This window comes from Camelus dromedarius, chromosome 33 (genome assembly GCF_036321535.1).
Source record: "Camelus dromedarius isolate mCamDro1 chromosome 33, mCamDro1.pat, whole genome shotgun sequence".
NCBI classification, from domain to species: Eukaryota; Metazoa; Chordata; class Mammalia; order Artiodactyla; family Camelidae; genus Camelus; species Camelus dromedarius.
The window spans coordinates 13,193,358-13,217,324 of record NC_087468.1 but is presented as its reverse complement, the minus strand read 5'-3'; the positions used below and the strand labels follow the sequence as shown (position 1 = coordinate 13,217,324).

Genomic DNA, 23,967 nt, shown 5'->3' with positions numbered 1-23,967 from the left:
ACATATTTTAAACGGAAAGTGTATTCTGGACCAGAGGACTGATGGAAATGAATATGCAGTCATTCTTTGTCAAAGTTGGTAGAATTTTTAAAGTATAAAATTATATCCCAGTATTTTGTTCTTTAGTTGAAATTTTTGCAGTTTTTTTTTATTATATGCTGCATTTATTATTAAGACCAACAGTCAACAGTGAAAGACAAACTAACTGCTCTTTTTTGTTCGCCTTGGACATTAAAGACTGGAATAGGAACACAGTATTGCTTTTGTACTACAGAGGCTACCCCTGGCCTCTGACTCCCAGCAGCATGCTTTTTTTTTTTTTTTTAATGTAAGACTTCAACTGCTGTCAAAACTTGAGTTGAGATCAAGTTATAAATTACATTGTTTTTATAGAGGAAGTTTATTTTAATAAAAGTTGCAAATCAGTCGCTTAATCACTAAAAAAAAAAAGCATCTTATTTGTACAAATGTATGCAAGTTTATCTGTTGCCAAAAAAGGAACAATGCAAATGTCCATCAACAGGAGACCATATGCAACAACATGGATGAGCCTGGAGGATATGCTGCTAAGTAAAATAAGCCAGTTCCAGAAGGACATACACTGTATGAACTCCCCCTTATGCGGCATCTAAAATAAACTCAGAGAGACAGAATGATGGTTATCTTTGAAGGGAGCTGAAGGGAGAGGGAGCTGGGGAGTTGCTGTTTTAAAGGGTATAAAGTTCCACTGATAGAAGATGAGTGTTCTTAACAAAAAAGCCAAAAAACAATCTGAAGAGGCACAAGGAAACTGTGGGAGGTGACATTTATTACCAAGACTGGGATCATTCACAGCCGTACGCATACGTTCAGTCCCACCCAGTTATATACATTAAATATGTGCATTTTTGTTTAACAATTACACTTAAATAAAGCTGTTAAAAATATTTCTTTTTGTTTTTACTTTAATGTGGATATAAGAAAATATAAAACTACATATATGGCTTATATTGTATTCGTATTGGACTGCTCTGCTTTACATGGACAAATAAATGTTTGACAATCACTGCCTCCTGAAGGCTGAATACAAAGAACCTGGGGTTGGAAAGAGTTTTCCCTGAATATCCTTCTATTTATCAGTGTATTGTTTTTAAAGACACTTACGGAATTTTTTAACAAATACACTGAAAATCATCTTCAGTAGTTATTATACCCAAGCGACTCAGAAACCCTGAATTCGTCGTCTCCAGGTCTTGGCTGAGAGCTCTATCCACCATGGAAAAACTCCAGAGTAACTTATTAACAGCCCCACTGAACTAACGTTACATTCTATTTTAATCTGATAGCAATCCTGACCCAAAAGGCCAGCGTCCAGTTAAACGATGTCCAGTTTTACTTTGATGTTCATAGCTGCCAGTTCAGCTACAAAATACCGGAAGACGTAAGGCACAGAAACCGTGTCGATGGTGTCGCTGCGGTTACACAGGGTACAGCTGTACTTCCTGTTGCGCAGGGCCGACCAAGACGGAGGGGGCTTCTCCAGGAGCGGGGAGAGTAAGCTACCACACTGCACACACACGTGCGCTACTGAGCGATCTGAGCAGTTGAAGAGGCGGTCGTGAAGGAGGAAAGATGTACCGTGCGCTAAAAGGGCATCCCGCTCCATCTCCCCAAAACGGATTCCACCCTGGACGTTCCTTCCCCCAATGGGCTGGTTGGTGACTTTGTCTCTGGCTCCTGTTGTTCTCACTTGGAATTTGTCTGAGACCATGTGGCGTAGGCGCTGGTAATAGACCACGCCTATGAAAATGTCTGCCTCCAGCTCCAGCCCGCTGATGCCACTGTACAGCCTCTCGGTGCCATAGAAGTTGTAGCCGGCAGCCTTCAGCATCTCCCCGAAGTGTTCCAGGGCCGAGTTCTCCTCGGAGAAGGTGAAGGGTGTGGCGTCGTGGCAGAGGCCATGCAAAGCCGCCGACTTCCCTGCCATACTCTCGATCAGCATACCGATGGTCATGCGGGATGGAAACCCGTGGGGGTTGAACAGAATGTCCGGGACCATCCCGCTCTCGGTGAACGGCATGTCCTCCACGGGCCACAGTCTGCTCAAGATGCCCTTCTGCCCATGACGACTGGCAAATTTATCCCCGATAGTTGGGTTCCGAGGGACTCTCATTGTGATGCAAACGCACTTGAACCTGCCACTTCCGGTGTCATTACTGCACACTTTGATGTTATCCACAATACAATTCTCTTTACTCCTAGGGAAAAATAAACCGTACAGAAAGTCAAAATATTTGTTTAAACGTATAGAGACACTAAGTTTTATTGAAATATTTATTGTTTCATAAAGGATATTTGCAAAACTTATTCTTACCTCTATTCCCCAATACAAATAGAGCTGGTACCCCTCAAAGTACTCATGAATTATGTGGGACCCCACCGGTTGTGTTCACTACAGAACCGTGTTATCTGCAAGAATACTAGCAAGAAAGGCAACTGAGGACCTACTACTGAAACCGATTTTAGTCATAAAATAAGCCTGAAATGTTTATTTCTAATAGGAAACAATGAATTCAACATTTCAGCCAGGAAACATTACTAACAATGTGTATGAGAGATGATCAAGTTTGAATAACACAGTATTGGGGGGGTGGTAATTAGGTTTATTTCTTTATTTTTAGAGGAGGTACTGGGGATTGAACTCAGGACCTCGTGCACACGAAGCATGCACTCTACCACTTGAGCTATACCCTCGCCCTGAATGATGTCGTTTTAAAATAAATCACAGATAACTCATCAGTAGTAACAGACTGATAACAGAAGCAGAAAAACAAAGGCAACACAACAGACACGGAACGTTCATTTAAGAAACACCGATACAGTTAGTAACTCAGCCACCACTTATACTTTCTCCCAGAATTCTTCTGTGGAGAAATAACCTTCATTGACCTCCAGCAGTTTCACTGAGAAACAGCCTCTGACAAATAGCGCCGGCGTGCAGACTTACTTATAGTAGGTCACGAAGCTCTCCCCGGTGTTGAGGTTGACGTAGCTGTAGTACGGGTCTCCGCACTGCAGCTGTGCTCCAATAAACGGCAGTCCATCGCCATCCAGCTTAAGCAGGGTCCGTGGGTCACCAGGTTTGACTCCAAACACCAGACTATCATCTCCTTGCTTAATTTTCTCAGACAGATCTATGAACTCGGATTTGTAGACACTTCCATGGGCAAAGCCTCGCTCCCAAGAGGCCTTATTCACAATCTGCGAAGCCAAAACTCATTAAGAGATGGAGGCCAAATGAGGGCTTTCAAAATAAAACCAGTGAGAATTACAACACTTGGTTTAGGGTAACTGGCTCTGGATTTTAAAACTCTGTCCACATTTTCCAAATCACCTGTGCTATTATTAAAGCTCAGACACGTATAAATGGCTTAAAACCTAACCACGCATAAATATAAACGGTAGGTGTTTCCAAGACTACATTCATTCGACATCTACTCATGCCAGGCTCTCAAGCATGCAGGCCTGTGCATACGAGTATTTAGTAATATCCCTTGAGGCTTGCCACTTTTAACTTAGATCAGGAATTAACTATTTAACAGAACACCCACATGCACCAGGGGACACAGAAATACTCCTTCGATGATCTCACAGTAAATTAAAAAGTTACAAATGAAAAAGAATGGAACTACATCTCTTGGTGAAACTTACCATGGCGTCTTCCATGTCATAGCCAGTGTAAGAAATGACAGCAACAATGGCATTGGTCCCAATTGGGTAGTTATCCATGTCGTAATAATCGTACATGTATGGTCTCACTAAAGGGCTCTGTGGAGTCTGGAGACGGTACAGTTTGTTATCTGATCGGTCTTGAAAAGTGAGAAGGGGAAAGCCCATCGTCTGCTTACCTACAAAGGGGAAAACATTTGCATTTTGTTTTTCCCTCCTTGATTATAAAGGTGACATATAAAACTGGAAACTAAATATTCATCATAGGGGAATGAGTAAATCATTAGATTAATTTTGCTCTCACACACAGAGCAAAAAGTCAGTATTTGTTAATCATGGGTAGTGAGGTACAGCGAGTAGGTAAAATTCTTTATACTACCTTACAGGACAAAGAATCAATTCAAAACAAAATGATTTTAACTGGAAATTGACACAACATTGTAAACTAACTATAACTCAATAAAAAAAAGTTAAAAAAATATGGTTTTAAAAAAAGATTTATAAATCTATCTATCTATCTATATATATAAATTTTTGAAAAACTTCCAGCTTCCTGCAATAGAGGACTACTCCTACAATATTACCCTCAACATGTAAGTATAAGATCCAGAAAAAAACAAAAACCAATTACATACACACACACACACACACACACACACACACTCTAGCTGAAAGCACTGGAGAGTAACCAAAGTAGTCAGAAACTGAAAAGGGATTAACGTTGGACAAAAGGAACTGCACTGAGTGAATTTACAGCTTTTTCAGTTTTTAATGTTTTTCTTTTTTATTGTTTGCCTGATGGCCCAGTCAATATAGTGGCTACAACTTAGAAACCCGTAAAAACCCAGTCTTATTGGCTTGAAGAACAAGGAACAGAGTTCAGAGCATGATGGCAACTGGAAAGTAAGGGGAGGAATTTCAGAAAGGCCAGAACCATAAAGGGAGAGCCTTAAACTGTGCACACAGAGTCCAAATCTTTGGTAGACTCCGGAACGATGCATGCGTGGGACAGATGTGAGCAGCCAGCCTATGGCTAGAAGAGCGCACGGCAGCTGCTGTGTTCAGCTGGCTTCCAGTAATCCAAAAACCAGCCCACTTCACAGGAACATAACAGGGTCCAGTCTTTACAACATACCATTTTCTGTCCACAACACAATCCAGTATTACTAGGCATACAAAAAAAAAAAAAAAAAAAAAAGTAAAGCAAACCCCCCCTGTCAAATCAGAGCTATCTATCCAGTTCCTTCAAGTGAAGAAGAAATAAAGACATTCTCAGAGATATGAAAACTAAGAGAATTTGTAGCCAGCAGCCTGCAACAATTAAAAAATATTAAAAGTAGCTTTTTAGGCTGAAAATTTCAGGCTGAAATTATACTTCATGGAAACTTGAGTCACCAGGCAAGAATGAAAAGCCCTAAAAGTGATAATGGTGGGGCTGGGGGTGATGATAATGGCTTGTCCTCTTCAAAAATCTAACCGTAAGATCTCAGACAAACCCAAGCTGATGGACATTCTACAAAAGAAATTACCTTTTTCTTACAAATGTCACGTAAGGCAAAGAAAGACTAACAATCTGTTCTAACTTGAAGGACTAAATAGATAAGAGAACTAAATACAATGTGTGATCTTAGACTAGATGCCACACAAAAAAATTTGCCATAAACCATATTTTTGGGACAACTGGTCAAAATGTGAATAAGGACCATAAAATAATAATATTAATGTTAGATTTCCTAATCTCAGTAACTATCCTTGGTTATGTAAGTGAATCTCCTTGTTGTTAGGAAATACACACTGAAATGTTCAGGGCCAAAGGGCACTGTGTCTGCTACTCACCTTTAATGGAAAACAGCACAATGAGGTGAAATCTACGTAAAGGGTTCATGGGACTCTGTGTACTATTATTGCAACTTTTAACTTTTCTGATTTTGAAATTATTTCAAAATTTAAAAATTCCAAGCACGTTTCTTCCGTACACGTGACAACCACCACCCTCCCCTCCATCTTACCCATCTGGCACTGGTACATGTTTCTCGGACTCTGGTTGTGATCGGAGAAAGGGATGAAGTTGGCGATCACACTCAGCAGGCTGTGAGGGAAGAGCTCCTGGTGGGTGGTAACTCCAGGCAGGACCTCATCCTCAAAGATGGCAATGTTCATAAAGATCTGGACAGGAGGAAGGGTGAGGAAGTTCCAGGAATAAGGATAACTGTGGCTGCTAACATTCATGAACTCCTGCTGTCGACCTGTCAGCGTTTAGTACCCACAGACGTGGAAGGAAACCTTCCACCCAGCATCATGAACACTGAAGGGATCCATAGTTAGAAACACCACCTGCCTTACATATTTCATTCCAAATATACCCTGGTCCGATTGTGAAGGGGGATAGGAAGCAGGAAATTTTTTTAAGTAACACAAAGCCCATGGCTTTGCAACTGCAAAATGTAGGCAAAGGCTGTGAATGAGTCCAACAATGTTTCAGTCTTACTACCCAAGGCAGAGCTGGGCGCAGAGAACTTTGGGAGGTGGGCTGGATGGGAAAGGCAGGGAACGTGACCACCAACCCTCTCTCAGGTTTGATAAGCGTGGAAACTGCTTCATGCTGGTCACGGAGGAGCCAGAAAATAAGCTCTTTCTTTCAAATGCCTGACCGTTACTGTAACACTAACACTTTAAAAAAGAAAGTTACTAAGTCTCTGCAAGTTGTATCCTGTACAATCACAGGGTATGTGTACCTGTTCCATAGTTCCAATCAGCTCTTCTTTGCCTAATTCCAAGTTCTGCACAGGCCGCACCAGTCTACACGGGGTGGTAAAAAGGTACAATCCTGGGTAGAGACTTGGTTTTCCTGTCATGGGGATAAGGGCCACCTCCATCCAGGGGGGAATTCTTTTTTCTCTCAACACCTGTTTTCAACAAAAAGAGAGTTCAGTACAGAGTTAAGTGACGTGTTTTATATCTATCCCCCGCCACCCAGGAGGCGGGCACAACAGAGGATGAGAGCAAACATGGAACGTAGTATCTTAAGAAGTGAAATCAGTTATGCAGGTAACAAACCTAGTGCCCTGCCAGTCTCAGCCGCACACAGATGACCATTCACCCCAAATCCAGAGCTGACAAAGGCCCTACTTTCTTGGGGGCTCAGTCCCACAGTCAGGCAAACTGGTAATGACTGAGACTGGGGAAAAGGTGACCCAAGAATGTGTGTGTAGATGTACTAAATGGAAGTCTATTCTCTGATGTTGAAAATACAGTGGATTACCGGTTTTATTTTTAAATGTATTCAATGAAAAGGCCCTTCCACCTTCGAATTAAAAAACAAACAACATACCAAAAACCATCCACTAACTCCTGGGTGAAAGGAGAAATACAAACTAAAATTACAGAAATGTGAAAAAAATAATGAAACCTGTACAGCAGGACTTAGGGCAGTTCACAGTTAAACACATTTTTAATAAAACGAAAGAATGAAAATAAATGAATTAAATTCTTAGCTCAAAAGCTAAAAAAAAAAAAAGAACACAAAATAGTACAAGTACAGAAATACTAAAGATAAAACCTGGAATTAATAAGGCAGAGTCCAGAAAATAATAAGGCAGAGTGCAGAAAAAGGTTCAAATTAATGAATTAAAATTCTCAGTTTTTAAAAGTTACAGTACCCACTACTTGATCTAAATCAAGGGGAAAAAAGGAGGGGGAGAGATGAATATATTGAGTAAGAAATGGCAAAGGGGAAAAAAAACACTGAAACAAAAGTTTTCAATCATGGGTCTGCTTTGCATATCTCTGTGAAAGAGAGAAAATGCAGGTTACCAAAACAAACCTCAGTAGAGGTAAAAAGTTTAAAGACCAGTTTCTGTATTAGACATAAAGGTATCAAGGAGCTCCCCAAAAAGAAAGCACCAGGGCCAGATGCTTTCACAGGGGAATTCTCGGAGACCAAAGACCAGATGACCTAACGCTTCCCAAACTGTTCCAGAGCATTGAGAACTAAGGAAGACTTTCTAATTCTTTTTTTAAAGCAGATTTGTGAATGCTGATTTTTTAAAAATCTTAGAACATTAACCTTTAAGAAAGTATTAGTATTTAAACATTAAAATAATGACCAAGTGAGATTTATTCTAGGAATTTAAGACTCACTATTCATTATTATTAAAGAATGATCATTATTAGGGAATGGATTAATATTATTAGAGAATGATCATTATTAGGGAATGGATTAATATAATACACTCAATATGTCTAAGGGAAAAAAACCTTACAATTTTTTTCTCCAAAGATGCCAAAAAATTAAACATAGATTCACTATAGGATTCAGCAATTCTGCTTCTAGGTATATATATCCAACAGAACTCGTATACACCCACACACAAACAGGAATATTATTCAGCCATAAAAAAGAATGAAGTTCTGCTATATGTTAGAACACAGAGGAACTCTGAAAACAATATGCTGAGTGAAATAAGCCAGACACAAAGGGACAAGTATTGTATGACTTCTTATGTACCACTTACATGAGGTACTTAGCAAAATCAAATTCATGGAGAAAGGGGGAATGGAGGGTCATTGCTGAATGGGTACAGTTTCTGTTTGGGAGGATGAAAAAGTTCAGAAGATGGATGATGGTGATGGCTGCACAACAATACAAATGTACTTATGTACATGTCACTGAACTGCACACTTGAAAATTGTTAAAATGGTAAATTTTGTTCTATACATTTATAAAACCCAGGGACCAGTCCAGAGTGGTTCCCACTGGCCAAATCCGATATAATTTGAGCATCAAAACAAATGACAGTAACAGAATATTCACAAAATAAAGCAAGCATCTATAAACCCATGCTGATGCAAATAAACAAACGGAGAGAGGAAAGCTCCACCTTACATAATAGCAACTAATAAACAGAACAAATGGAGCTAGGAAAAACCATGTGGCAACCATCACGGTAATAATTAACTCAGCAAAGAATCATCAGTGGAAGAATAATTCTCTGCAAAGAATCCAACTCGCGGGAGAAAATTTGATGAGGAAAAGGGCTTTCACAGAGCTTCCAAATCTCTATCCACAAATTACTTATTACAGAGAAAATCAGTAACAGTACAGTGGACTAATCTAAAGAACAGAGCCTTAAAGTGATCCAGGTTCATGTCACCAGTCATGAGACCAGCCGACATCAAGTGCTTCCTGAAATGACATCCCGAGTCTCACCACAGGAAGCTACATACACCAAGAGACCGTCCACACAGCCGGCCTGCACTCCTAAAAATGGCGTCAAGACACTGAGGGCTGAGGAACTGGATTGAAGGAGACTGAAAAAACATGACAATGACATGAAACATGTGATTCTGGACAGGGTCACAGACCAGGAGTAGAAAAACAGCTATAAAGGACATTACTCAGACAACTGGTATAACCCGAATATGGGCTGTGGATTCCACCAACCTGACCGTCCCTGATTTTGGTAAATATACTGGGGTTAATAAAAAGAAAATCCTTGCTCTTGGAAAAGATACACTGAAATCTATGGAAAAGGGGACATGAGTGTGCACTGCTGTCAAATAGTTCAGAAGACAAATGTACATAGTATTTAGAAATAGCACACAAATGATTAAGTAGGTGGGGCTGATAACAACTGGGGGATCTGCGTAATGGGCCCATGGGAGCTCTCTGTACTGCTGGAACATCCTTTAAGTGTAAAATTGTATCAAAAGTAAATGACTAAAAACGAGCAAAAAAACCAACTAAACTAAACACAACAGGACAGAGTGTAAACCACAAGTTCATACTACAGCCAAAACAATTCTTCTAAAGGCCATTATCTAAGCAACAAAGACTCTTATTAGGAGGAAATTCTATAGATTTGTTATTCAAACAGTAACTTTACAAATGTATTTCAAGATCCAGAAAGCAACAGGTTATGACTTGTATCTTCAATATTACTTGAAATATAAAGTCCATACTTCGAAGTCCCCTATAAGTCACTAGTATCTATGAAGAAAAACAAGTTAAAAATCTGATAGATTAGTAGACTAGGGTCTCAGTGAAACCACACACACACAAAAAATGCATACAGGTCAAGTACCTGTCACTGACCCCAACTGATAAGGTCAGCACAAGGCTAGACGCTGCCACCAGAGAGAACGTACGGGCGCTTCTGGAATCAGCTTCTGACCTCCAGAGCCCCTGCCCATTCTAGAACAACCTGGGGCTACCTCAACAACCAGAAAAGGCCTGAAAACCTAAGATCAAGGGACAGAACAACTCAGAGACTCAAGATACCTTAAAATGTCGGAGAGAATCGGCGATGCCAGGAGCCAGCTCCTTGTCCACCCAGCCAACCATGACCCCATCCAGCAGCACAGGGTAGCACTCGCTGTACGGTCGATGTGGCGCTCCGTCAACTGGAGTGACCCCTGAGGAGGTGAACAGACAGGATGAACACGTCGGATGCTTTTCCCAACATTTAAACTTCCCAGCAGGTGGGTCTGATGACTGCTCCATCATTTTAGATTGCTGGCCATCCTTTCTCTACACCGGAGTGTTTTGTATTGCTTGAGTAAATTTCTAAATCATTTCAGGAAGGACACCCCCCCGCCACCCCAATCTAGTGTTTCTAACTGCCTGTGGGGAGAGCAGCAAGGGGACGGGGGTGTAAGGGAGGCTCTGCGCTGTACACCTTTTACATTTTGATTTCTGAGCCATGTAAACATACTAACTTTCCCCCCAAAATCTAAAATTACATTTCATCTTTATGATTCACACAACGCAAAATTGTCTACTTGCTAAAATTTATTTGTAACCCCAATATCAATATTAGTGGCACTTTTTTGGTCACTTGGGGAGATTCAGTGAAAATTTTGAGTCACTTGACACATGTGTTCCCAGCTGAGGTCAAACAAGGTGACGCTCTGCCTGCTTGCTTCAGCTCACACTGTAGACAAGCGTGCTTTCTGCACTCTGGGCAGTGCCATATTTTTTGCATCTTTGCGCATTCTGTTGGTGACTTTGCTGAGTAAAATGGCCTTCAAGCATAGGGCTACAGTGCGGGTTTCTAAGCACAAGGCTGTGCTGAGCCTTACGGAAAAACTACATGTTAGATAAGCTTATAGTTATAGCCCTGTTGGCTGAGAACTCAATGGTAATGAATCAACAATATGTATTAAATAAGGTGTCTTTAAACAGAAACCCACATAAAACAAAGCTATGTATCAATCAGCTGATGAAGTGTTGTGATGAGGCTTGCAGGAACCCAGCCTTTGTCTCCCCAGGAGCAGTGAATGGCTCAGTGACTGCTAATTCTGTGTCGGGGGTGACTTCAGAGAACAGAAGTACCGCAAACACCGAGAATCGCCTCTAATTAGGTAAAGAACACACTTCCATGAGCCACAAATGCCTTCGGGAGACAGCAAGTATTTTACAAAGTGTCGCAGGTTATCTATAGTGTTTCATCCATCACCCTTGCAGGAATTCGCTGTTCAGCCTCACCAAAAGCCTAAATTGATAGCTTTATACCTGTTAACACCCACCCAACCAAACAAGAGCGTTTAGCCACCCACCCAGACTGCAGAGCAGGGCCGGAACAGACGCTGTGTATGCAAACTGAGTGACGACCTCACACGTGGCGCTCAGGTGATTCATCAGACCACAGGGCTCCCCGTCGGGGGTGTGCACGGGGCAAAGGAAACCCCAGGACTCGGGCAGCAGCCTGCGGACTGTGGTGGTCCTCATCTTGGCAAAATCAGCCCCTCTGTGCACGCAGCGGAAGTGGGAGAGATAGCGTATAAAGTTCAGCTTGTCAGCCACAACACAAAGTCCAGAATCTTGCAGGAAGCCAAGACCTTAAAAAAACAAAAGTCACTGAAAATAGGCTCAACTTAAAAGAAAAAGAAAAAAAGCCTGTTTGTATTGTAAGTTCTGCTAAGATGATAAAATCTCCACACTAAACATCACAGAGTGGGTTATCACGAAGTTTACTCAGCTCTGTTGAGCGGAAGAGTCTACAAAAATAGTAAAAACCCCCAGATTTCAAAAACTGCAGCAGCTCGACTGGTTCCTTATCTCCTCCACTGTACCTCCTCTGTGGGAAAACATGAACGGAGTAATAAAATAGCCAGTAATTAAATGGGATTCGTCCGAGGGCTGGACGACACACAAACACTTGTTAGCCCTTCAAGAACCTGTACCAGCAGCATCTGTTTAAAAAAAAAAAAAAAGGCAGAATTCTGGGCCCTTGATAATCACTTTTTAAGGTTTTCCAGTCATTCTGATGCAACTGGTTTAGGGAGGGATGCGTAACAACCCTCCAGGGTTAACCACCCATCTAGTTAACCTTTCTTCAGATAGCCAACCTGTCTTTAGTTTTCTAGAAGGAAGCACAGGAAATGCATTTGATTATTAAAATTAGATTTAAGCTAGACAGACAGCTTGTCTGAAGCCCTTCAGCCCAGTGTTCACCCATCAAAATTTACAACCTGAAGTCTGTCTTTAATGAGACAGAGAAGTTTACTTTCCAAAAGAACCTCTTTCAACAATATATAAATCTACATTAATCAAATCATTTGAAAATCATGACTGAATAAAGCTTATCCATTTAATTGTACCCGTTTTAGAACGCAGATTCCCAGTAGCAAGAAGATATTCAAATGGTTTTGTAAGGTCTGTTCCCATAGTAAAAATCTTCATCAGATTTTCCGTGTTCAAGGACACATTGGTCTTCTGAGACTTCTTATCTATGGCTGTTTTAACAGATACTAACCAAGCTTCCAATTTTTCCTGAAATAAGAAAAAAAATTAAAATTTTAGGTGTTTTAACTACAAGTTTCATATTTACTTTTACATAATCTACACTTCCTTAACAAAGGCTCACTAATTCATACATTTGACATGGAAAACATCTAAATTATAAACCTGAAAAACAGCTCTTCAGTGTGCTATTCTAGGTCAGGCATTTCTTAAAGACAGAAGATACAAACTTCTGTAGCTTAGGGTGTCTCAGCCTCGGCCGGTGGCCCCGGGGTTGGATGGTTCTTTGTGGTGGGGGCTGTTCCGTGCTCTGTGGGATGTTTCACAGCCTCCCTGGCCCTCACCCGCTGGGTGCCAGTAGCAACCCCAGGCTGTGACAACCAGAACTGTCTCTAGACATCATCAAAGATCCCTTGGGGTGGAGCAAAATCACTCCTCATTCAGATGATCCACACTAAAGGAAAAAAAAAAAAATCAAAACTGGCAGCTTAGACCTTAAAAAAAAAGTTTTTAATTCAAATGCTCTTATTAAGAGATCAGAGCAACTTCAATCCCAGAAACAGGCAGCAACAACCAAACCCTGAGCCAAAGCAGCAGCCTGTCGTCTCAAGAACAAAAACACTGAGGGGAGCTCAAAGTCCCCAGATGACACCCAGCATACAAGACAGCTGGCAAACCAGTAGGAAAGACGGACACTTTCTTATCTTATAAAACTTGAAACAGCGGAAAAGAAAGAGAAAACAAAAGAGACAGAAAAGAGGAAAAGACGAGCTAAACTTCCTCCACCTATCGTGGGGCTGCCTACTGCCTCCCTGTGGTTAACTAGCATTTACTGGGCATGAACTATGAGCTGGCACCTGAATATTTATTTAAGCTTCACGACAGACTTTTCCATAGGAAGCCGTACATTACAGGACCTCTGACTAGATAAGGAATTTGGCAATTTTTACTTCATTCCTCTCCATCTTCCCTGTCATTATGTTATCTCTTAGATTAAATCTTTTTAAGGGGTAATATTCAAAATACAAAATGCCACCAGATCAACTTTCTTGTAAAATGACTTTGGTGTCATGCCAGCATTGTCCCCCTAGACACACACAGACACATGGAGTCCTCATTGTTTACAGTAATCACGCCCTATGACGTCTCTGTATGCCCCACCGACGAGGACAGACCACGGCTCCCTGGGAGAGACGCAGGGCTAGGTTTCAGGGGGTCTCTGATCATCAACATTTTCATCAGCTGATCAATATGTAACCATGGTTTACACGTATTTGTTGAGAGACAGCTTAGTTTACATTGTTGATTTCTTATCGCTGAACTCACAGCCAACATCACTGTAACTCATGCCTGAACAAAAGTTGTTAAATACAAGTGTTTTCTCCATACAGCACGCTGCAGCCTTCTTATGCTCAGAACGCTAGACAGCATTTCAGCACTGAGCTTGGGGACCATTTTCAACAGCAGAATCACCCCAACAAAAAGCACAAAAATGTGAAAGCATGGCACTCGGGGGTCCCTTGTTTATAGCGTAAGAGCCAAGAAGGCAGAGCATCACCCCATTAAGACCTCAGCTGGGACCATGAACATCAGGAGACCCCAACAATTGTTTGCTGCTCTCTGTGTACGTCTGCAAGTGACCATGAGGGCGCTGCGAGTACCGGTATCGTTGGGGTTACAAATAAACTGTAGCAAGTGGTGAATTCGCAAATACAGACTCTGTGAATAATGGGGACTGACTGTATGCATGGAAATAGGCCGTTTACACTTTATCATTAATTAATGTTATGACCAAGATTTGATATTGCCTTTACTTAGCTTTTATAAAAACATTAAAAGAAATTTCTGAACCTGGTACAAGCTACCTTAATTGCTTAAGTTCCTTAAGGCTAAACAAACAAAAAATAGAAAAAAAAAACTTACATAAAATGCCCAAACTAGAAATTACGAACATGCAGAAAACAATACTGCTGCCTCCGGCCACACCGTCCCATGGCAGGTGACAGCAGCCTGCACGTACCTTTAGAAACATGAGGAAGAGCTGACCGGGTGTCAGGACTTCTTGATTCACTAAGCTGTCCGGATTCTCCTCCACGCACTCCCCTTTGGCTAAAGCAAAGAGCTTCCGGGTCATGAGACAAAGCATGTAGAACTTTTCAGTGTTGGATTTCAAGTGGATACAGATGCACTGGCTGCCAAAACAGAAAGAAAAAGCTTAAAAACAATTCAGTTGCTAACACTGCGTGATGTCCCACTAACCAAGGTCCCCAGTCCCTGTTTACCTAAAAGTCCTTACACATTTTCGAAAAATTGCTTTTCACCTTTACCGGCAGCATTAGCAAAAGAACAGAATAGAGCTGTGGTGGCCAACGTGGTAAGGCTGGGCCACATGTGGCTGTTTAAATTTAAATTGATTAAAATTAAATGAATTAAGAATTCAGTTTCTCAGTTGCACTGGCCATTCAAGTGCTCAGCATGTGGCTCATGGCTACAGATCGGAGGATGCTGGTCCAGAGCAGGGCTCCTGTAATAATTACACAGCAGTTAAAGAAGACAAAGTCCTAGCCTGGGGGAAATAAAGGGACGTGAAGCCTGCAATTTTCAGATGATGCAGAAAGGAAAACGACATATATGCAAGGAAATTAATAAAGGAAAGTAGCAAAAATGTCAACAACTAGAAACGTGAGTATCCAATGTACTATGTTTGTGGCAATTCTGCAAGTTTGAAGTTACTTCAAGAGGAAAGTTAAAGAGGACAATAAAACCAAATGAAACTAGCAGAAAAAGAAAGGTGAGGATGGCTGCAGAAACAAAGCGAGCCCCTACTTTGCTAAGCCAGGATCCCATCCCCTGGGCCATTCTGACTCCCAGGTGACGCACCAGCCCATCAGTACAGGGAACCGTGCACACCCTCTGCCCCTAAGAAACAATTCAGGCAAAAGCACACATACTCAAACAGAAACTCAGCAGCTTGTTCATTTGGGTACCAGTCAGGAACACTGAGCTTCACTCTGAAGCGTTCACCCAGGTAGTTAAGGACCTGTTTTTGTGTGCAGCATCCCTCTTCCATTACAATCCTTAACATCTGGGACACCGAGTTCCTAAAGAAAGAGTCATCCTCCTTTCCTTTGATGAGCTCCTGAAAAATCTGATAATCGGAAAAGTTGACAAGTGCCTAGAAAACAGAAAAGAAGGTTCTTTTTTTAATCGCTAATAATGACTAAACCATCTTAATCATTTAGTAACAATTCTAAAAAAAAAAAAATCAGCACTCCTCTATTGCTGAATCTAAGTAAGTTTTTCAAGACGACAGCAATGCCTGTATGATACACACCGAGATGGTCCCAATAAGCCTCGCCCTCCTGGTATCCACAACCTTGGGCTCCTCCACACTGAATCAGGGCTGGCTGCTGTGACCAAGGGAATGTGGTGTGACTCTCAAGACTGGCTCATAAAGGGCACTGCAGCTCCCGCCTTGTTCTCCTGTCTTGGCCTGCTCTCTGGGAAACACAGCCACCTCTAGCAGCCCGTGGGAAGGCCCACGTGGAGAGGAACTGAGACCTCCTGCCAACAGCCCGAGCTGACTTGCAGCCATGAGTGAACCACCTTGGGAGGGGATCCTCCGGCCCCAGTCAAGCCTTCTAAATGACAACAGCCACCGCTGACATCTCACAGGGCAGCCTCCTGAGACCCCGGCCTGAACTGCCCCAATTCTGAGCCACTTCCAAACTCCTGGCCGCAGAAACTGTGAGAGAAATGTGTACTGATGTTTCAGCCACTGAATTCTGATCTACTCTGCTCAGGAGCAGCACACAGCCAGCACAGAGCATGAACTCTGACGAGGACGGCCTTTCCATTCTGCACAGGATCCCACTTCCAATGACCCGCTTCCCAACAAAAGAAAGAAATTCAGTAAGTCACACCTTAAGCGCAAATCCCAGAGGAAGGAAAAACAGCTCTTTCCGGTAAATAAAGTTCAACATAACTGTGCCGTTTTCCAAGTAGTGAAGGTTCATGTTGACAGCGGAATGCTCTTCCCTCACACAGTGCACTGAAACTCCTATTGAAACCAACAGAGCCAAACGTCAGACACTCAGCAGTACTATGCTGGCTTCAAACATTTTTTTTTTTCTGAATTATTTTAAGTCTCTTGGAAATAATTAGAGCCAAACCACTAAGTTAGGACAAGACCGGTAACTAAAATGTACCCAGACTTTGCCAAATGTCCCCCAGGGTGCAAAATCTCTGTGGGCTGAAAACCACTCAAAGTAACTGAACCTATGAATTTAATGAAACTTCAGTTTCCTCCCAGAGCAGGGTCTTTTTTTTTTTTTTTTCAAATTGAAGTACAGTTGATTTACAATGTTCTGTTAGTTTCAGGTATACAGCAGTGATTCAGTTATACATCATATAAACACACACATATGTATATTCTTTTTTGGGTTCTTTTCCATTATAGGTTATTATAAGGTATTGAATATAGCTCCCTGTGCTGTATAGTAGGTCCCTGCTGTTTAAGTGTCCTTGTCTTACAGCACTTTATATGCCCACAGCCCTGCGGAGTTTGGTCACATACGCTTTATATCTCTAGCACCCTGTGGAGTCTGGTCAAGAGACAGTGGCTTGATCCAAGAGCTCGAATGGAGAAAAGCAGAATTTTAGATTTTAAGGTAATTCAGCTTCAGACGAAGACCACTAAGACAGACTGCATCGTGTGGCACAAAAGAATGAATGATGAGACACTGACTCGCCAAGATCCTGTTATCCTTAGTGTGTATGGGCTACCATTAGAGACTGATTTTTTAGCTCAGTTATAAGAATAAATTGTTTAATTGTAGGGCTCAAGAATGCAAAATACTATCCTATGAAGCCAGACACTGTCAGAGAGCGTGATCAAACAGAGGCCAGGTGGCCATCAGCCAGGGACCCCGAGAGGAGTGCCACAGACCCCGAACCAGACGACTTCTGAGACCCATACGCGCCTCCAGCCAAGTCAGCCAGCCTTCAGCTTCAAAAGCAGTAACATGTGTTCAGTTTGAAAAAAAAGTGAACACAGTAGAAAGTAGGTTTCCCACTATGAAATTATAATACAGAAATGCTTAATAGGAAAACAAACAATTTACGTTTATGGGAGAAAAATATCAAAGACTCTCTTTGGCTGCAACTACTTTTTAATAAGAGAGCTTAAACTTTTCTAAAAGAACATTACAAAAATCACTACAACTTACCATACTGAGTATAGCCAGGTCCTCTGGTTTTCCATTTCGGTCTGACCATTGCAATGGGGAAATTTCGGCGAGGCATAATTAACATTCGGATGACTTTTTCAATGCCATTGATTATAAAATAGCCTCCCATTTCCTGCCAAAGAGATGAATTATAATTTGTTAAACAAAGATAAATAACTAACTATATATATTAATCTGCCCAACTGCAAACATCACCCTCATTCCTAGCAGAAGAGGTGCACTCAGGCAAGAGGGAGGGCGGATCGCCTGGAAAGTGCAGATTTAATCAAGTCTCCACGACAGGACGTCAGTGCTGCATTTTCCCTATCTTACATTTTCCCTATCTGGAGACTGACGCAGAGAAAGAAAACCAGACTTCCCCCCCCACCTCCGACAAGCTTCCCGTCTTTTCACTCCCAACTCAGGTGCCTTCTATCGTCACCTGGCCTTTCTGTGCCCGGGCCCCGGCAGGTACCTCTGCTTCCTCGTGGTGCTCAATGAGGGCTTTTGGAGGAAGGCTGTATAAGTTGCAAAGCCTGGATTTCACCATGATGGGAACATGGCCAAGGAACTGTTTAATGGTTCCTTTGGGGATTCCATTCACTGCCCAGCTGATATCGGCCTAAATAAAAATAAGAGAGAAAAAAAATTACTTAGTAAAAGAGGAAATATCTGGATCTACAAGAACAAATGACTGTTTTATAAGTTTAAGGCAGAAGACCATAAATTAAGTGATTTTGTGCTTTAGATTGAAGAGATGGGATCTCCTGGATGGCGGCACTAACAAAGCAGAATTCTAGTATAAACTTTATTAGGCACCAGGTTTATTGTCAAAAATGTACAATGGGTGAGTTGTACTCACGGTCAGCTTTCCCCGGTAGGTGCTCCTCCGGCCCCGGCATTCTGCTGGATAAACGTTGAGCTCTTTGCAGATGCTCCCCTTCGGAACTGTGGGTGGACTGATGACAGCATCCACAATCGTAAGAGAGATACGCTCATCTTTGAAAGCAAATTCAAAGGGAGGTATCGCCTGAAATACAATTCACACTATTAACTGCTTGCATCTCCTAAGCACTTTTTCTCTATGACTCCTTCAAATCCCATGTGTTTTACAAGCATTGAGGGCTGAAATGCCAATGTGACAGATGCATCTAAAAAGACAGCCAAAGCTACACCCCGTCTACTCATACTCTCGCTAAGTACCTAAAACTACAATGCCTTAACTGAAGACTTTTTTGAGAGTCTACTACGTGCCAGATTCTGCAGCAGGCTCCAGGTACACCATGGTGCACAGAACAAAGCTGTCCTCTGAACCCAGCGCCTCCCTTCTCTGTTCTTACCTTGTACCCTCTGCATGTGTGGCAGGAAAATGGAACTCCTGCTAAAAGGGCAAGGAGATGGACACATCCTCCTGATTTAGGCCCTGACACTCTAATACCATTCTTTTTTTAAAATATATTTTATTTATTTATTATTGTATTATTTAATTATTTTTTATCCTGGTGGGAGGAGGTAACTAGGTTATTTATTTTTAGAGGAGGTACTGGGGATTGAACCCAGGACCTTGTGCATGCTAAGCATGTGCTCTACCACTGAGCTATACGTTCCCCCCCAATGCCATTCTTTAGGCGGATATGGGTACATTTCATTCCATGTGGCCTCATACTGAAGCCAGAGTCATGCCAGCGGGAAGGTAATGGCCACGGTGGTTCTTCCCCTTCCACAGCAGTTGCTTCTCTGCACCACTTCCTGTGGGAAGCTTTGCTGTTCTGAGCAAGGGGTATCACTGAGCTCTCCTCCGTACTAACTACCTCCTAGCCTTAGTGCTAGAATAACAAGAATGCCAAAAACGAGCTAAGACTATAAGGGGGGTTCTCCACCTTCACCTGAGTTCAACTGACTTTTACCTCAATTTTTAAATTTTATCTAACGCTGGTACTTTAGAATTTAACATCCTATTCTAAAATAAAATTTTAACATACATTTCTGATTTCAGAACAGAGCATTATTTTATTTCAATTGAGGTATAGTGGATTTACAATGCTGTGTTAGTTTCTGATATGCAGCACAATGATTCAGATATATGTGTATATATATATTCCTTTTCCTATTCTTTTTCATTACAGGGTATTACAAGGTTAGAGCATTAGTTTAATACAGTATTTTTTTGCTTTAATTGAAGTATATAGTCAGTTTACAATGTTGTACCAATGCCTGGGGTACAGTGTAATGTTTCAGTCTAACATATACGTACATATATTCCTTTTCATATTCTTTTTCTAGAGCATTTGTTTAAAAAAGGGAGATTGGGGAGGAGGGTATAGCTAAGTGGCAGAGCGCATGCTTAGCATACATAAGGTCCTGGGTTCAATCCTCAGTACCTCCTCTGAAACATAAATAAGTAAACCCCCATCAAAAAAAAAAATAAATAAAATAAAAATAAAATTTTAAAGGGTGATGAGAAGATTCACTTTCTCAAACACAGCTGCACTATCTGTATCTTAACACAATCGATTCTCCTTATTCAACATAATAAATTCTGAACTGTTTTTAGGGGAAACACAAACTTAGGTTCCTACAAGTCTCGGACACATTTCATCAACTGATCAATCCATAACCTTGTTTTATGTGTGTTTCTACTTAAGGACATCCTATTTAATACATGTCATGGTTCATTAACACTGAATTCACAGCCAACAGCACTAACTCACGACTGACCAAAGCCCATCCAACACACACTTTCTCTGCAGGGCACATCACAGCCTTTCTGCACTGAGGAACATTATTTTTTTTTTTTTAACATTTTTTATTGATTTATAATCATTTTACAATGTTGTGTCAAATTCCAGTGTTCAGCACAATTTTTCCGTTATTCATGGACATATACACACTCATTGTCACATTTTTTTCTCTGTGAGTTATCATAACATTTTGTGTATATTTCCCTGTGCTATACAGTGTAGTCTATTCTACAATTTTGAAATCCCAGTCTATCCCTTCCCACCCTCCACCCCCCTGGTAACCACAAGTCTGTATTCTCTGTCTGTGAGTCTATTTCTGTCCTTTATTTACGCTTTGTTTTTGTTTGTTTGTTTGTTTTTGTTTTTGTTTTTTAGATTCCACATATGAGCGATCTCATATGGTATTTTTCTTTCTCTTTCTGGCTTACTTCACTTAGAATGACATTCTCCAGGAGCATCCATGTTGCTGCAAATGGCATTATGTTGTCGGTTTTTATGGCTGAGTAGTATTCCATTGTATAAATACACCACATCTTCTTTATCCAGTCACCTGTTGATGGACATTTAGGCTGTTTCCATGTTTTGGCTATTGTAAATAGTGCTGCTATGAACATTGGGGTGCAGGTGTCATCCTGAAGTAGATTTCCTTCTGCATACAAGCCCAGGAGTGGGATTCCTGGGTCATATGGTAAGTCTATTCCTAGTCTTTTGAGGAATCTCCACACTGTTTTCCATAGTGGCTGCACCAAACTGCATTCCCACCAGCAGTGTAGGAGGGTTCCCCTTTCTCCACAGCCTCTCCAGCATTTGTCATTTGTGGATTTTTGAATGACGGCCATTCTGACTGGTGTGAGGTGATACCTCATTGTAGTTTTGATTTGCATTTCTCTGATAATTAGTGATATTGAGCATTTTTTCATGTGCTTTTTGATCATTTGTATGTCTTCCTTGGAGAATTGCTTGTTTAGGTCTTCTGCCCATTTTTGGATTGGGTTGTTTATTTTTTTCTTATTGAGTCGTATGAGCTGCTTATATATTCTGGAGATCAAGCCTTTGTCGGTTTCACTTGCAAAAATTTTCTCCCATTCCGTAGGTTTTCTTTTGTTTTACTTCTGGTTTCCTTTGCTGTCTTCACTGAGGAACATTAGAAAGCACTTTGGCACTCTGCTTGAGGGCCATTTTAAACAGCAAAATCACCAACAAAAAGCATAAGGATGGGAAAAACCGAGCAAACTTTGAAAAGGACATTTTGAACTTGCTTTAAAAAGTGGGCATCTCTCTCCTACTACATCATTATTTGTAGTGTAAGAAATTGAAACAAGAAGCAAGAGTGGCACCTTATTGGACCTCAGCTGAGACGGCTGCACACCAGGCAACTCAAATTTTTTTTTCTCTCTGTGCATGTTGGTGAGTACTAATTTGGGAGTTACAAATAAACTTTAGTGAGCAGGCAACTCGCGAATATGGAATTCCCAAATAATGAGAATCTACTGCATTCTAAAAAGATGACGGTGACAGACATGCCAACAGAATGGAGGAATTTACTCCAAAGAAACCGGGCAAAACAGTATATGACGAAGGCTATTTTCCCCGAGCTTTATAAATATTAGACATTTACCTGTGTTTTATGGAACATTTTCAAAAAGTATCATGGTACCAGCTAAACTGCAGCATCATTATCTGAGCCAGATTTTCTTCACCTACTTCAACCAAAACATTTTATAAGAGATTGAATATAGAAGCAGATATAAGGAGCCAGCTGTCTTCTAGTAAGCCAAACATTGAAAAGATATACAAAAATCTTTTTTTAAGAAAAAAATATTTTTAATAAAAAAAGGTTAATATAGAACTGGTTTATTTTTCAATGAACTAGTAGCTTTAAAATTTCTCAATTTCAGCTTCTAATAGAGTAAACAAAAGCTTTTTCGGAATCCCTCAAGAATTTTAAGAGTGGAAAGGGGTCCAGGGCACAAAAAGTTTGAGAATTGCTGGTCCACGTATTATCTATAAAATCTCTTATGTGGGGGGTTCATTATTTTAGACCAAGCCTTCCTTGATCATCTCAATCCTGGGCCCTTTTTCACTGTTTTAATAAAACCCAGGGCCAATTAACTTTTAAGTAGATGTATAATTTTTCTCATCGACATGACACAATAAGAGTCCAGGCATAACAGAAATTATTTCCCACCAAGCAAAAAGTTTTGTCTTTTGCAAAAAGGTGAAGGAATAATCTTCATAGAAGCCTCAACGTCTCCCATATTATTTGCAGAACAGAGTTCAGACATCAGGGAGTGGCACAGCTCTCCACATTATCCCCATCCCTCTCACAACACAAGTCCTACCCAGCAAAAGCTCAGGGTAGAGTCCCCTGAGCTCCGCTCCTTCATGTCCCCTGGAGCGAATGCACTGTCTTTTTCAATACATGTAATCCTGCCCTTTCTCAAACACCTGGGTTAGCTGCCCTCCCGAAGTACCCTACACAGCGGTTCTCAAGGACTGGCATTGGCTGCCTTCACGGCTCCATCACCTCCACCCAAAACATGATCCCGAGCACTCAAAACTAAGAACTGTCTCTTATCCTCAGCGCCCAGGGCCTGGAACACTGGGATGCTTACTAAATGAGACCCTCCCGCACCATCTTCACTCCAGCTCTGCTACCATCACCCTCCAGGCCAATCACTTTCACGTGGAGCAAACGTTACTGAGTAATGTTATCAATCACTGTGGATTAAACGTTTCCTACTGAATTTCGCTTTTATGCCTCAATGATATCGCTCTCCCTCAACACAGCCCCGCGCTGAGCCTAGCACAGTCAAGAAGTACAATTATTTGGGATTATATTGTGCCCCCCCCCACCAGCCACCTCTGTGGGACCCCTGCCCGCGGCCTGTGCTGCTCCTCCCCGCAACCTCGGCCCAGGCCCACTCCCCCCGCCTCCTGGATCTCCTCCCCATCCCAGGCCCCGAGCCTCACCCCCTCCCACCGGTTTCCTCCTCCAGTGCCTCACATGCCACCACCCCCGACCCCCAGTCTCCCCGCTCCAGCTCCGCCAGGCCCCTCTCCTCCGCCCTCCTCGGGCAGGGGCTAGCGGCGCCGGCGAACGCTGAGCAGAGGGGAGCCCGGGAGGACGCCGCGCTCACCTGCACCGCGTGGCTCAGCCCCTCGCGCACAGCGTAGTTGAAGGACTCGACGTGCGCCCGCGTTAAGTCCTGCAATGCTGGCTTTTGCTGTTCCCGCGGGATCCCGTAAGAGGGGTCGGTCAAGTGCTTTAGGCTGGGCCCACTGGGCAGGTTCCGCCACCGGCTGCCGGGATCCATGCGTCCGCCTCCACACTGGGAACCAGCGACAGCTCTGCACGCGCCGGAAAGAATGGCCGGGGCCGGGCGCCCACGGCCTGCTGGGAAATGTAGTTCCTCCTGTTCCGCCGGGCCTGGGCCCTCCGCCTTTACAGGGTCGACTTGAAACCAATGCCGTGGAGCGAACGGGCCGGATTAAAACAGTACGGAATCAGAGAGTGGTCTGCCCGCCCCAAATGCCCCCTGGGCGA

The 23,967-nt window shown here is 42.1% G+C and overlaps 1 protein-coding gene across 1 annotated transcript; it reads right to left on the bottom strand.

The window, feature by feature from the left end:
- Positions 1-786: 786 nt before the first annotated feature.
- Positions 787-23,782, bottom strand: POLR1B (RNA polymerase I subunit B). The gene is made up of 15 exons (XM_010984941.3): positions 23,561-23,782; positions 18,542-18,709; positions 18,155-18,301; positions 17,680-17,812; positions 16,375-16,511; positions 15,403-15,626; positions 14,472-14,643; positions 12,310-12,481; positions 11,266-11,547; positions 9,989-10,122; positions 6,444-6,614; positions 5,718-5,874; positions 3,691-3,887; positions 2,987-3,240; positions 787-2,237 (listed from the first exon to the last, which is right to left on the bottom strand). The coding sequence occupies exons 1-15, from the start codon at positions 23,735-23,737 to the stop codon at positions 1,355-1,357; spliced, it is 3,408 nt and encodes a 1,135-aa protein (XP_010983243.3). The 5' UTR covers positions 23,738-23,782; the 3' UTR covers positions 787-1,354.
- Between the last annotated feature and the right edge of the window lie 185 nt (positions 23,783-23,967).

Bases quoted from the DNA above. Each gene is read 5' to 3' on its own strand.
- POLR1B (XM_010984941.3), bottom strand. From the start codon at position 23,737: ATGGATCCCGGCAGCCGGTGGCGGAACCTGCCCAGTGGGCCCAGCCTA. The intron at 18,710-23,560 runs GTGAGCGCGGCG...ATTGTATTTCAG, and splicing joins GGCTGAGCCACGCGGTGCAG to GCGATACCTCCCTTTGAATT. The intron at 6,615-9,988 runs GTATCTTGAGTC...TGTTGAAAACAG, and splicing joins ATTCTCTCCGACATTTTAAG to GTGTTGAGAGAAAAAAGAAT.